At 39.6% G+C, this 15,595-nt stretch overlaps 1 protein-coding gene across 3 annotated transcripts in view; it reads right to left on the minus strand.

The window, feature by feature from the left end:
- Positions 1-15,595, minus strand: part of RGS7 (regulator of G protein signaling 7) — a 572,799-nt gene that overhangs the window by 84,546 nt on the left and 472,658 nt on the right. For all 3 annotated transcript variants that reach the window (XM_064276719.1, XM_010591043.3, XM_010591044.3), the window contains exon 7: positions 695-759. In XM_064276719.1, the coding sequence (XP_064132789.1) occupies positions 695-759 (65 nt within the window). The remainder of the gene's footprint in view (positions 1-694; positions 760-15,595) is intronic.

Here is a 15,595-nt window from a genome sequence, read left to right on the forward strand (position 1 = left end):
ATAAATGCAAATCCTGGCCAGCCCGTTAAAACCAAACCCGTTGCAGTCAAGTTGATTCCAACTGGTAGCGACCCTATAGGGCAGAGTAGAACTGCGGCATAGGTTTCCAGGGTTGTAATCTTTAAGGAAGCAGACTGCCACATCTTTCTCCCATGGAACAGTTGTAGGGTTTGAACCACAGACCTTTCGGTTAGCAGTGGAGTATTTAACCACTGTGAAACCACGGCTTCTTGCCAGCCCACTACTCATTTCCAAACAGTGCTCCAAATTTAGGAAATCATAACATAACCATCCCAACCAGCTACATCAGATTAATTTGATTTCTTGACGGTGATCAACATGAAAGACTTGCAAAAACCATTATCCTCACGTAAATTATGTTGAACTCTCTAAGTTCAGATACCTTTACTGTTGTCTATCTGAAATTACTATAGTGAAATTGATCTAAAAGTTAAGAGAGGCTTCCCCCCCTTCTACTCTGAGTTTGTATGTTTATAATTTCACTATCTTCGATGTGAATGATGTGAGGAAGCAAGCCACTAAGGGGTTTATTAAGTCATTATACTGTCGGTCCCTGGAAATCTGATCCTTAAAGCCATGAATGTACAAAGTTAAATGAGTGCCCCCAAATGATCGTAAGTCTTATTTTTGTTGTTTTTATGATTTCATTTAGCAGAAGGTCCTTGGTACTCACAGCTTCATAGTCTGCTAGTTCCAACCTTGCTTTGTTTTGCATTGTTCTCTTGCAGAGGTAAACCGCTGAAAGGGGGAAAAAAAAATCAATCATTTTTTGCCTGTTTATTAACACTGAGGCCCTATAAATCAAAACATAGCAACCTAGATGTATTGGTCTTTGTGACTTTTTCCCAAATTGTGCTTTCTATTTCCTCTTTTATCTGTTTTTAGACAAAAAATACCTAACTAGATAGCAACATGACTGATATTCCAACATGATGACATTGGTTTAGGAATGTAGTAATGGTTTATTTTCATTGAATAGTTTTCACAATTTTATGTTTCTGCAGAACATAAGAGGGATGAACCACAGCCTCTACCAGCCTGAGCCCAGAAGAACTAGATGGTGCCTGGCTACCATGGATCTCTCTGACAGGCATCACAGTAGAGAGTCCCGGGCAGAGAAGGAGAAAAAAATACAACAAAATTCACAAACAAAGATCAGATTTACTGGTCTGACGGAGATTGGAGGAACCCCTGAGACTATGGCCCCCGGACACCCTACTAACTCAGAACTGAACCCACTCCTGAAGCTCTCTTCTCAGACAAAGATTAGACAGGCCTAGAAAACAATAACACATGTGAGGAACGTGCTTCTTAGTTCAATCATATATATGAGACCAAGTGGGTAACTCCTGCACAAAAGCAAGATGAGAAGGCAGAAAGGGACAGGATAACTGGATGAATGGACACAGGGATCCTGGGGTGGAAAGGGGGAGAGTGCTGTCACATTTTGGGAATTGCAACTGATGTCACAAAATAACATGTGTATAAGTTTTTGAATGAGAAACTAGCTTGAGCTGTAAACTTTCACCTAAAGCACAACAAAATTAAGGGAAAAAGCATAAAAGGGAAAAATGTCTTTTAAAAAAGACATCAACTGAACCTAAAAATTTAGATGTATAAAGAAAACCATTTTGTAAAGGAGAATTCTATGAACAGGAAACTATTCTTAGCAAGTTCAATTATTTCCATAATCTACTGTCAACTAAAATAATTTGTTAAAGTGAAGGCTTCCTGGCATCCTCTTTGCTTCTTTCCACACCTGCCAATCCTCAAGCAATTGTTTTGTCACCAGCAGAGAGGACAGCATAACACCTGACCTAACCAAAATACGACTCTTCTTAGCTTCTATTCTAAGTGAATTCTATTTGGTAGATTTCAGATTTATGGGATTGGTAACCAAGGGGGAAAGTCCAAAAATCAAACCCATTGGTGTTGAGTCAACTCTGACTCAGAGTGACCCTATAGGCAGAGTAGAATGGCCCCATAGGGTTTCCAAGACTGTAATTCTTACGGAAGCAGACTGTCACAGCTTTCCCCTGTGGAGTAGCTGGTGGGTTCGAACCACCGACCTTTCAGTTAGCAGTTGAGCGCTTAGCCACTGTGCTACCAGGGCTCCTTAACCGAGGGAAAAGAGGGCAGCAATAATAGTAGCATTCCCGTTGAGCTGTTAAATTTCTTCTTCATTTACTGCAGCAAATTGTGGTGACTGTCATGATAACATAGACACTCAAAGCCCTCTGGCATAGTCCTGGTTTCCTGAATATTTTTAACATTTTGTCATACAAATGTGGTATTTGAGTCTCATGAAATTCCAGGTAGCTTTTATCTATTCCAGATGCTGAATAAATCTGCTGAAGGTGGACCATCTAATACGACTTTTTGTAAGGGGTGCTACGAGTGGGTGCCTTGATAAACAGCACCTTTGAGCTAAGCTGTACCACTTCAGTTTTTGATAATGAGGTCCAGCTGATATCACTGGCAGAAAATGTTCCACAGAAAATCTGAGACCACTGCAAACACTGATGGTATTTACTCAGTTTCTACCCTATGTAATTCTCCTATATGAAGATCAAGGCAAAGGAAGGAGCCAACCATGCAACGATGCTAACACTAAACCCGCTGCCATCGAGCTGATTCCGACTTGTAGTGTACTACAGACGCTAATAACACAATAGATGGTTTTAGAATATATCTTTCTGAAACCCACCTTCGTAATTTTATTTTTGGCTCATAGCAGTAGTTTTCAGAAGTCACATTTCAAAAACAAAAATGACAAGATTGGGTTCATTTTCTAATCCATCAAGAGTTTATGCCCACTCCTAAAGACACTTTTATTACAGAGGCCACTGTGACCTTAATAAAATATTTAAAATGTTCTCAGCAGTTGGTAAAAGAGATTGTAGTATATGTGCAATGCCCCCTGGAGGTGTCTCTTCATGACAGAAAGATTGAATCTTCTTAAATATCTAATTAAATAATTTCAGCTTTCCTGTAGAATGACCTTTAATCAGATCTCAAGCCCCCACAAGCTCTCTCTCAGCCAGTCCTCCTCTGAATCCAGTCTTGCATCAGCCTCTACTTGCCTCATTTGTTCTAGTCACTTAACCTTTGTTCTTCTTGAAATCAGCCCCCTTTTGGGAGACAGGTTTCTACCCTCATTAAGTAGATCACTGAATAAAAGCAGGAATGAGGTGATTTTTTCAGACAATTGTTCATAAAGCAATTTTTAATCATTCTTTATATAACAAAATAAAGGAGTGGACAGGAAGAGCCTAGCATATTTGTGTGTATATATGTTGAGTCAATTCCAAGTCGTGGCGACAATATGTGAGTCAGTGTAGAAACTGTACTCCATGGGGTTTTCAATGGCTATAATCTTTTGGAAGTAGATCACCAGGCCTTTTTTCTTCAGAGCTGTGGGGTAGATTTGAACTGTCAACCTTTCAGATAGTAGTGGAGTATAAACCATTTAAGTCACCCAGGAACCTGTCTAACAGAGTAGTAAAGAGTGAATAACTCATTTGTTGAATGAGCGAATAAATGCATGAACGAATAGATTTTCAGAAGGAGCTATTTATTAGTCAAATCGAGTGATAAAATCTCCCCATATTTCTACTCTTCTCTTTGGTAATGAGAAAGGAGAGAAAGGAGAAGGGCTAGCAGAAGTATGGAATACTCTGGATACTACTGAAGTGGAGCAAATATGGTCATGACTGGAAAGGCCTAAATCTCACCATTTGGGGTTGAACTGTACTGCCCAAAATATGCATTTGAAATCCTGGCACCTTATTTACAATCCTGTAAATAAGCAGAGCAAATACTGAAGTTGTAAAGGATTTCATCTTGCTTGGATCTATAATCAACATCCACGAAAACAGCAGTCAAGACATCAAATGAAGCATTGCATTGGGCAAATCCGCTGCAAAAGATCTCTTTAGAGTGTCGTAAAGCTAAGATGTCACTTTAAGGACTAAGGTGCTCCTGATTCAAGCCATGGTGTTTTAAATCACCTCATACGCATACGGAAGTTGGACAATGAATAAGAAGACCGACAGAGAATTGATGCCTTTGAATTACGGTGTTGGCAAAGAACATTGAATACACCATGAGCTGCCAAAAAAAAAAAAATGAACAACTCTGTCTTAGAAAAATTACAGCTAGAATGCTCATTGGAAATAAGGATGGCAAGACGTCGTCTCACATACTTTGGACATGTTATCAAGAGCAACCAGTCACTGGAGAAGAACATCATGCTTGATAAAGTAGAGGATGATAGAAAAAGAGGAGGACCCTCAATGAGATGGACTGACACAGTGGCTGCAACGATAGGCTCGAGCATAACAATGACTGTGAGGATGGCGCAGGACCCGGCAGTGTTTCATTCAGTTGTACATGGAGTTGCTATGAGTTGGAGCCGACTCACTGGCACCTAACAACAACAGACTGGTAAAAATATGATTTGGAAATAGGGTTTTCTTTGATGTGTCAATTAGGTCATACCTGAGGAGTATGGGTTCTAAATCTAATCATTTCTGAGCTATAAAAAGAGCAGAAGGGAAGCAGAGACACACAGGAGGAAGAAGAAGACATGATGGAGACAAAGCATCTACACGGATTGCTGGCCAGTACCAGTAGCTGAGTAGACAAGGAAGGATCTCCCCCAAGAGCCGTGCCCTGCTTCAGACTTCTAGTCTGAAGTGTGAAAAAATAAATTTCTGTTCTTTAAAGCTACCCTCTTCGGGTATTTCCATTACAGCAGCACTAGGAAACTAAGACACTCACCAATTTATTCTAGACACAGTTGTAGTATGCTGACCTATGCACTGCTGTCGAGTCAGTTGACTCATAACGACCCTACAGGACAGAACAGAACTGCCCCATGGGGTTTCCAAGGCTGTAAATCGTTATGGAGGCAGAAGGCCACATCTTTCTCCCACTGGTGGGTTCGAACTGCTGACTTTCTGGTTAACAGCCAAGCATTTAACCACTGCATCACGAGGGCTCCTGAGTATGGTGACAGGTACAGACATGTTTTTATTATTTCTCTGGGCAGGATGTGGCTGTCAGAGGAGGGCTCAAGTAGATGAAAGAGGGTTCCAATACCAGAAATTTTCCCAATCTGTCAAAGATTGAAAAAATGAGTGTACTTATGCACAGTCAAAACTACCGCTCAGGCCAAGCGTTTCTATATTAAGCCTTAATTATTTAGGCACTAAAAATGCTCTGTATGGTGTTATGTATGGACCTTGGACAGCACAAGTGGTTAATGTGCTTGGCTGCTAACCGAAAGTTTACAGGTTCGAGTCCACCCAGAGGTGCTTTGAAAGAAAAACCTGGCCATCTATTTCTGAAAAATCAGCCATGAAAACCCTGTGGAGCACGGTTCTACTCTGATACATGGGGTCACCATGAGTTACAGTCGATTCACCAGCAACTGGTTTGGTTTTATGCACCTAAACCCAGATACAAAGTGAATCTTTTTTACATATTCCTTGAATTTTTTATGCCAAAATATTGAAACCATTAACTAAGAAACCATTTCTAGGGTTTTATTTAAGATGTGAAAGGGGCCCTGGTGGGACAGTGGTTAAACGCTTAGCTGTTAACCAAAACGTCGGTGGTTTGAACACACTAGCCACTCGTCAGGAAGGAGAAAGCTGTGGCAGTCTGCTTCTGTAAAGATTTACAAAAAAAAAAAAAAAAAAAACCTTTGCTGACGAGTGACCCAATAGGACAGAGTAGAACTGCCCCATAGATTTTCCAAGGGGCAGCTGGTGGATTTGAACCACTGACCTTTTGGTTAGCAGCCAAACTCTCAACCACTGGGCCACCAGTCCTACTCTGACCTATTGGGTCGCTATGAGTCAGAATCGACTTGATGGCAGTGGGTTATTTAAGCTGTTTTCAATTATCAAGGGTTCAATTTCAAGTTTAAATCTATCTCTGTGCAGTAATTTTCTGGGAGACCACCACGAGACAATTTTGAGGGTTGAGAAGGTCAAGCAAATGAGTAATTCAGTAAAAGGCTGTATCACTAAGGGGAAGAAGGTTTGAGAAAGCCTAATGCATCACTCTGGCTAAAAGAGCTGAGCTGTAAAGGTGTAGAATCTGGCCCGAATACAACTCAGAATTTAGATGGAAAAATCAAAGTTTCTGGACCACATGTGTGATCAAGTAGAAATTTAACAGGAACTGGATGCTAGCATGAGCTCTCTCATTTAATTTAGTAGAGCTCTATAAGGCGGGGCAGTCTTTTGAGCAAACAACCGCTTACCCATGACAAAAGTATACAGAGTCGTATCACACTGACCGTTGAGAAAATCACTGAGACAGCAATGCCTAAATATGGAAAGGACATGACTATACAATTCAGAAAGACTAGAAACACAAATGCCAAAGAAATATTCTAAAAATATTCTACTTGCAACCAACGTAATGCAAATAGAACTTATATTGTCATAAACAATTTAGTTTTTTTTTTATCTTTGGAAGTTTATTTTGTAGGCTAATTCTTCCCCTGACCCTGAATAAAAAGGCAGGCATCTTTCACAGTCTTGCATGTCACCTTTGGGTAATTCAGACAGTCCCAATTTATTAATGAGAATGACCATCCACAAGTAATAGTCAAAGTTCCAAGCTTGGTTTAAAGTTGAAGTTTCTTCTATCTCACTTAACCCAATTGCTGGCCAGGGGCCCAGTGTGGGTGGAAGAAGTGTGGGCAATTCTTTCTCCACCCAGTTTTTCTGAGCTTTCCCACCAAGTACTGCCAACTGAGTCTTCTGATCCTTTGGGGGCTGGAGTATGAGAAGGAAGGAGGTGGAAGAGGAGCGCTGAAGTTCTTACTTGACTTATACCATTGTGGCATTACCATTCTCAGGACTTGGCACGTGGCACAAATGGTTAACGTGCTTGGCTGCAAACTGAAAGTTTGGAGGTTTGAGTCTACCCAGAGTTGCATCTGAAGAAAGGCCTGACAATCTGCTTGATAAAAACCAGCCATTGAAAAGCCTATGGCACACAGTTTTACACGGATAAACACGAGGTGGTCATGAGTTGGAGTCACTCGGCCACAACTGATGGACTTGGCAGAGGTTTAAAGCTATTTCTCTCATGGGTACTTCTGTGAATTCTTTGGAGAACTTCTCGCTCCTCATCACTGGAGATCTCTCATCTGGAGTTACCTTGTTGGGACTGATGAATGCCACAACTCTTGGGCGATACCTCTAGCCTCTTCTATGAAGCTGTCTGCCTTTCTAGGCTGCCCTCTAGGACAAGACTGTCTCTCACATATGTCTTATATCAAGCTTAAGGGAAACATTCACACATTTTTTTGCCCTGAAAGAAGACCACAGAACATAGCCACCTCTCTTTCAACTCCTCCACCCACAAGTAGACAGTCTGTGTCTTGACTCGTAATTCTGAGGCATGGAAGTCAATTGTCCACTGTGGTTCGAGGGGTAGGTAGGTGACTCCTGGGAAGCTCTCTCAGCAGTCCTTTGAAGTCACTCTCATTATGCTTGTGATGAGGGGCAGGCAGCCCTCACTCTTCCCACTCAGGACTCTTAAGATCCTGACAGCTACAAAAATCAGCGTTCAAGCCAACTTCTTAACCTTTAGTACTCTCGATGTGAGCTGGAGGCAACCTCTTAAATAATTTGCTTCTCAGTCTGGCGTGACATCCGATCTTGATCCACTTAGCACTTCATCTGCAATTTCCATTTTAACATCCTGTTGCAAAAATCACTATGTACTAGTTAAAATAGCAGAAATTGTAAAGAATGAAAGCAATCTATTCTGGCAATCTTGTTGCTGTGTGCTATTAAGTTAATTCTGACTTGTAGTGACCCTGTAGAACACAGCAGAACTGCCTTATAGGGTTCCTAGGCTGTATTGCTGGTGGATGTGAGAACAGGGAAAATCTCCTTGGAAAGGGTTTTGGCAATGACTAATAGAAGCCTTAAAACATTCACAGTCATTGTTGTAGTAATTGCTCTTCTAGGAATATAACCCAAAGAAGTAACACGAAAGACACAGAGGCTTAAGCATCTATAACATGGAATATTAGAACACAATGGGAGAATGGTTACGAGTTTCTGCATATCTATTCAATGAGATACTAAATGTACTAAATGTAAAATGTAAATGTAAAATGATGTATATACATTTTTTTACCCTCAATGTTGAAATAATTTAACAAATCTTAACCCCTCATTGTAAAAGTTCAGGCAACACAGAAAAAACATAGACATCAAAGTCAAAAATCAGTATAATCTCATGGCTGTCATGACTGTGATATATAGTCTTTGGGATTTTTTTCCTTACATATACAGTCATTAACATACACACGGATATCTGTATTTACATTAAACGTATGGCCGTTTTCTACAGGTGTAGCTGGATTCCCTTAACTGCTGAGTCTATCCTATGAATGTAAGACATATTGTTTAGCCATACCTTTATTATTAAATACTTAGGGTGTTTTGGTTGTCTTTGTTATTTTGCCGTTACAGATAATGATTCAGTGAGGATTTCTCTTAGCATATATTTCTAGAAGTTGTGCTGAGGAACCACGTAGATTCCTAGAAGTGGTACTTGGGGGGTTAGGCACAGTTTGGATTTTACAAGATGCTACGAAATTTCTACCCATAGTAGTTTAACAGTTTACCCTCCCAATAAGGTATGAATCAAAGCTCCAGTTTTGAACTAAATTTTGGCTTGTCCTAAGTCCTCTTTTCTGCCTTCCCAAGAATACCAAAAAACCAAAACCAAACCTACTGTCATCGAGTCGATCTGACTCATAGCTACCCCATAGGGTTTCCTAGGCTGTAAATCTCTACAGGTGCAGACTGATGTATCTTCCTCCTGCAGAGCCACTGGTGGTTTCGAACTGCCAACCTTTTGGTTAGCTGTCAACCACTTTAACCACTTCACCACCAGGGTTCCTTTCCAAGACTGCAACCTGTGGTTTAGGGCCTTATGACACGCAACTTCTTGTACGACTTTAACCACCTTCAGCAAAAAAGGGAGGGGGTAAGAATATGGTTTGTGAAGAAATGTTTGTCAGGAAATGTTGCTCCAGATGGATTCGGGAGAATACTTGGGCAGCATGCCCAAGGAAGAATGTATATGTAGATATTCCAGAAAATCGCTTGCTAGGCTGGCTCCAGGAAGTCTGTGTTAGAAAACAGATCAGCTAACCTTGTAAAATGTTAACTTGCAAATGTCTTGTAGCCATGTGTAATCCTAAGCCCCCATGATCATGGTCACGTACTTCCTTCTCCATTTATCTGTATAAAAAGCTCAGTGCTCCCTCAGGATGTTGGAACACTGCGTAACTCCACACTGTTGTACTGTGTTGACCAGTGATAGCTGTTATAATCCTCAATAACTCTTTGATCTAAACCCTTGCAGTCTCAGGACTCTGTTTCATGTTATGACAGACTTAATTTTATGTTTAAATTGACTCACATGCTTCTTACCAGCCCTCTAAAATGTCCTCTATTTGGACTCATCCCTCAGTCGGCTAGAGTTCATTTTAAGCAGCATTTTTCAGGGAAAGTATGAGTGCCATTCTCTCTGAATCTGGCATATGCAAGAAAGTCTGTATCGTGCCTTTAAACGTTAAAAACAACAAGATTTAATCCCAAATGTGGAGGTAAAAGACCGCCTCCTTTCACAAGTTCTGTGAGCATTGCTCTATTGTCTTCTGGAAAATAATCTTTCTTTCTGTGGAAGTGATCTTTGTGGTTGAGGTCATTTAATTTTTTAAAATCTGGATATGCAGAATTTCATATTTTCCCTGAACTTCAAAATTTCATAAGGTTATGTCAAAGTGTTATCCCCTCTTAACTAAGTGCTTAATTAAGTGGTAAAACTTTTTAATAAGCTTTACTTGAATTTACAACCCCCCTCCAACAAATGCTAGTCTAAATGTATTTTATTATTGTTATCTGTTCCACCTGTTCTGCGTTTTTGTTCAGGGTCTCTAAATTGTTGAATGATGGATTTATTCTTTCTTTTGTTTTCTGGGGCATTAATTCTCCTTATACCACTTTAAATTCTGCAGTGGTTTCTCAACTGTTTTCTCTGTCAGCACCCAGTTCATCTGAATACGTTGAATAATCATCATAAGTCAACCTTCGTTCTGTCATTTTCTTTAATTTCATTTCATGTGAGGTATTTTTTCTGTTAGGTGCAAGTAAATCTTTTTCATAACTGCCCTTCATTCACCTTCTCTGTGCTGTATGAATTTATTGATGATCTTTTAATTTGATTTTACCTTTTTTTTAGGTAGGAACTGGCCTCTGCAGAGCTGATATTCACACTGAATTAGCATTGCTGAATTCTCCTTGGCTTCTTTCCTTTTTTATCTGGAAGCTGCTTTTGCACCTATCTCATAAGAGTTTGAACTGAGGAATCACTGCCTAAATTGTGAGTTTATATTTTCTTATGAGACCCATTAATCAATGGCATAAAGAAAAAGTGGAGAAAGCTGTTGTCTTAGAGAATTAAAGCTTGAGAACTTTGTCTCTGCACTTGAAAAAAAACAAAACAAAACTATTTTTTGGGAAACTATTCTACTAGGGCCTAGATCTCCCCAAAAGGAGCCTGCTCTGGACAACTTTCTCATTTCTGGTTTCTTCTGGAGTTTGCTCACTCCTTTTGGAGGAAGGCCGCAATCCTGGTGATGCTGGCTAGAAAAAAGTGCTGATGATCCTCGGTTTTATGTTGTCTATTAAAGCTATTGGTCAGCAGCTGCAAAAATTCTCCAGTATTGCACTGCCCCTCTTCCAGACTCTCCCCTCTACTCAGAGCCTGCTCCCCAAATGTCTGGGGGAGACTGGCTGCTTTAGGAATCCAGGCCAGGGATGAAAAGTCAGGCAAGGCTTAGGGCTTTCTCTCCCAGTGTCATGCTGGGGCCAAAGAAACCTTGATCCGATGGGGCAAGCCTTTCTCTGCCTTTCCAAGACCGAGTCCGAGCTCCAGCCCCAGTATATCCATATTGGGAAACAGTATGGACTCGGTCAGAATTTCACCCAATTATGTAAAGCTGCCATAATTTACTGAGAAAAATAATTATTGCCTAAATTTTATTGATTTAAAAAAAATCTTTCAAGTGTGTGTCACCATTCTCATAATTTCTGCCCTGTTCTAATAATGACTAGTTCTATTCTAGTTTTGCTTTCTTCGTTTCTTTCTTTCTTTCTTTTTCTGTTAAGGGGGCTGGTTTTGGTAAATTTCTGGGAAGTATATTGTTTAAGAGTCAGTTACTACTTCCTACATATTCCTCAAGACTCAAATATATTTTGCAATTATTACTGTTAACTGGACATTTATTTAAAATCTCAACGATTTTTGAATTTTTAAAACATATACTGAAAATATCCTTCATTTCACTCTAACAAAAAGAGAAAACTATCTTCTTTAAAAACCAAATTTCCAAAATAATACCTCAAATAAAAGTTTTAAAACTTAAGGTTAATATAGCACTTCAAAATCTAGCACTCATCTAAAGATTTAGCCATTAATAACAGCATTTATAGAGACAAAAAGATAAAGAGTAACAATAATTTAGGGAATTATAGTTTTTTTAAATGTATGGCTCAACAGCAACTCAAACATTAACTGCAAAGAAAATCTTAGCAGGAAAAAGTAACCAGAGAAAGTATTACAAAATTATTTTTAAAGCACTTGATTTTCTGATATATGCTAATAGTGTGTTACTACAAAGTAAGAGTAGGAATTCACTATTGTATGAGATCAAATATCCTGATAAAAACAAAAAACCAAACTCGTTGCCATGGGGTCAATTCGGATTCATAATGACCTTATAGTACAGAGTAGAACTGCTCCATAGAGTTTCTAAGGAGCAGCTGGTGGATTTGAACTGCCAATCTTTTGGTTAGCAGCTGAGATCTTAAGCGCCACCTAAGAGAAGGTTAATCAAGATAAAAAAAGTTTCACTATAAAAATGGAACACCTGATGGTGAAAATCTTCAAATACATGCCTTGAAGGTCCTGTCTGTAGGGAGAAAGAATTCCTTTAAGCCATTTCTGAAATCATAGTGGACCATGAGCCCTGCACTACCTTAAAACGTTTACATGTATTATCTTATCTAGAGCCTTACATCAGCTGTGTCAGAAACAAGGTATTGTCACCTTGATTTAATTGTAACCATGAAACTCAGAGAGCCTAGGTCCCCTCCCAAGGCCATACCGATAAAAAGTAGGGGAGTCAGGAGGGTCTTGGGTCTCTGCAATCACACAGCAGACACTTATTTTTGTTGTTAGTTGTCATTTAAGCCAGCTCCGACTCATGGTGACCCCACGTGCCACAAAACAAAACATTGCCAGGTCCTGCACCATCTTCATGGCTGTTGGTATGCTCGAGTCCATTGTTGTGGATATTGTTTAGTGCCTTCTGCGGGGCTCATCTTCCAGCAGTGTATCAGACAATGTTCTGTTGTGATCCATAGGGTTTTCATTGGCTAATTTTTAGGGGTCCATGAGCATTAGGCCTTTCTTCCTAGTCTGTCTTAGTCTGAAAGCTCTGCTGAAACCTGTCCACTGTGGGTGGCCCTCCTGGTATTTGAAACATCAGCATTGCTTCCAGCACCATAGCAACACACAAGCCACCATAGTATAACAAACTGACAGATGGGGATGGGGATGCTTATCACAGTCCCAAAATGTGAAGGTGGTGGCAATAGAGTGGGAAATCCCATCCCAGCTCTCAAAGAGTACTTTGTTCCTTATTAGAGGACAGAAGCTTCTTTCTCCCTTCTTGGCACTCCTTGATTCTTGTTTCTTAAAAGGGTCCATTTTTCTAATACCTGAGAATGCTATCCCTATGTGCAAGAGCTCTCAGTGCCATTGTGAATCTTATTTTAATTCACTTTTCTGAGCGTCTATCTACAAACTACATTACAGATCATATGTCTGGTAGCCTTACTCCAGCCACTTAAATTGCTAAAGAAACAGAATAAAGCCATTTAATTGACCTTTGTGTGTAAATATAGCAATGGCTCCAAAGAAGTTTGGTTGCTTTTCTGAGGCTCCTGAGTTTTGGCAATTCGTAATTTATGTTGCTGCGGAGCCCTGGTGGTACAGTGGTTAAGGATTTGGCTGCTAATCAAAAGGCTAGCAGTTCAAATCCACCAGTCGATCCTTGGAAACTCTATGGGGCAGTTCCCTGTCTTACAGGGTCACTATGAGTCAGAATTGACCTGATGGCAATGAGTTTCTTTGAGATGTTGCTGCAGATGCCTTTTTTCTTTTCAAATTTATTTATCTCCCTCAAAAATCTTTTTTTTTTTTTTTTAATTCCCTCTGTTGGAAAGCAGAGTTCCCTACCAATAAAGGTACGTACGATCCTCTCAGAGCCTCTGCTGGCAATCTACAATAACGCCTGACTTTCGATTATTTTACATTTTTACTTCTTTTGCTTATAGTATTAAGTAGACTTTAAAAGAGATACTATGCCTAATTTCAAAAAATGAAGCAGAATAAGAAACACCATAATTTAACTTGTATTGTGACATGACTGAACCACTATCGTAATCAAGAAAACCATGGTGGTGTAGTGGTTAAGAGCCACGGCTGCTAAGCAAGAATCTACCAGGCGCTCCTTGGAAACTCTATGGGGCAGTTCTACTCTGTCCTGTGGGTCACTATGAGTTGGAATCGAGTCGATGCCAACGGGGGTTTTTTTTTTTTGGTTGTAATCAAAATGGTTAGAATACTAACATTCAAGCAGATCTCCTATTATACTGGGTCAACGGTTTTTAATGTCACTTCCTCTTATATAATTTCATCAATCAAATTAATAGGTTCTGAAATTTGCTCCTTTTTAAATAGTACCTCAATAAATGATTCAGTAGGAACATGAAACCCAAAGGATAAACCCAGATGGATGGTTGTTCAATTTTCAAATGAACAACGAAGGTCTGTTCATTAAATCTGGGTTAAAATAGTCATAGCTGGTATTTTTGGATATATGAATTTGACTCCATTCCACCTCCTTTTTTTTTTTTTGGTTTTTCAGATTGAGATATAGGCAGAGTTTAAAAAAACAATAGTATAACCAGAAGGATGAGATTGACGATCCTAAACCACTGGCGAAGATGCTTAGAACTTTAGACCCATACATTGGTTGTGTGTTGATTCTCTGGTCATCAGTGTGCAAAGATGAACTCACAGGTATTCAGAAGAGGCAATATGGCTCTGTGAGGTCAGAGATTCTGGATTCTTGTCTTCCTTACTAACATTGATTTTGGACAAGTCACTGAAACTCCCTGAGACTCAATTTGCTTACCTGTGTGATAAGAATAAAACTCCCTGATGTATATATATTTCACAGGGCTGAGGATAGGATAACAGGAAATGGTACGTTGGAGAGAGCTGTGTTAACTAGAAAGGGAAAGTAATGCATGGGATTATTTCCTGCATTGTCCGTTAAAGTCCACTGGAGAAATTTCTATTTAAGAATATGATAGTGAATACTTTTATAAGTAAAATATTCTTTTAAAAGTTTTCTTTGGTATGGATTTTTATATAAAGTCTTGTTTTTTTTTTTTTTTTCAAGAGAGATCATAGAGAAGCCATTGTTTGAGTTATTTTAGTGTCTTGTTTCTCAGATATCTCTTCTTTGAGAACTGCCATGGATTATCACTGCCGAGAATTTTAAATAATAAAGATTAAACACGTCTTGTCACATTGATATATACTGTCCAATGACCTTGAAATCTTTCTCAAATTTTATTTTAAATTATAGGCACAAATGGTTTACAATCATCTACTAACCTGAAGGTTGGCAATTCGAACCCACCCAGGGGCTCTGCAGAAGAAAGGCCAGGTGACCTGCTTCTGTAACGATTAAAGCCTAGGAAACTCTATGGAGCAGTTCTACTCTGTAATCCATGGGGTGACCAGGAGTCAGGGGCCAACCTGGTAACAGCTAACAACATCATCTCAAAATATATTTTATTTTTTAACATGTGACTAGTTTTGTTTATAACACAGGCATCTCAATGTCATTCACTTATATTTCTTATTTTCAGTTTAATTCTTTCCTCTCTCTGTTCCTTCACTCTTTTTATTCTCATTATCCCTTATCATTTCTCTACCAAATCCCTATACACAACTAAGCAAGTAATCAATATTTTCTACTAATTAGTTAATTCCAGGTTGCTGGGCCGTTTCAGGGAGAAAAAGATGGAAAACTATTCTTTTTGTTTTCATTCATTTCTCACTCAGCAAACATTTACTAAATGCCCCTTATGTGCCTGGCTCTGATCCAAGTGATGGGGGCACAGCTGCGAACAGAACATACAAGGGCCCTATTCTCAGTGAGGTTACATTCTCGGGAGATCTAAAGCAAAAATGGGCTTGCAGAGGGCAGAGAGGACAGTGCTTCTGGAGCCCCTGGACAGGGTGATGTGGTCAGGAACTGAATTTCTGGAGCTGGGGTTGTCTTAATCCTCTCCTTTACCTACAGAGGGCACAATTGCCCCAATTACCGGTCTCACCTAGTAAAAAACTAACTTTACAAAGATTTCAAGAATCCTAAGGGGAT

Source organism: Loxodonta africana, chromosome 25 (genome assembly GCF_030014295.1).
Source record: "Loxodonta africana isolate mLoxAfr1 chromosome 25, mLoxAfr1.hap2, whole genome shotgun sequence".
Lineage (NCBI taxonomy): Eukaryota > Metazoa > Chordata > Mammalia > Proboscidea > Elephantidae > Loxodonta > Loxodonta africana.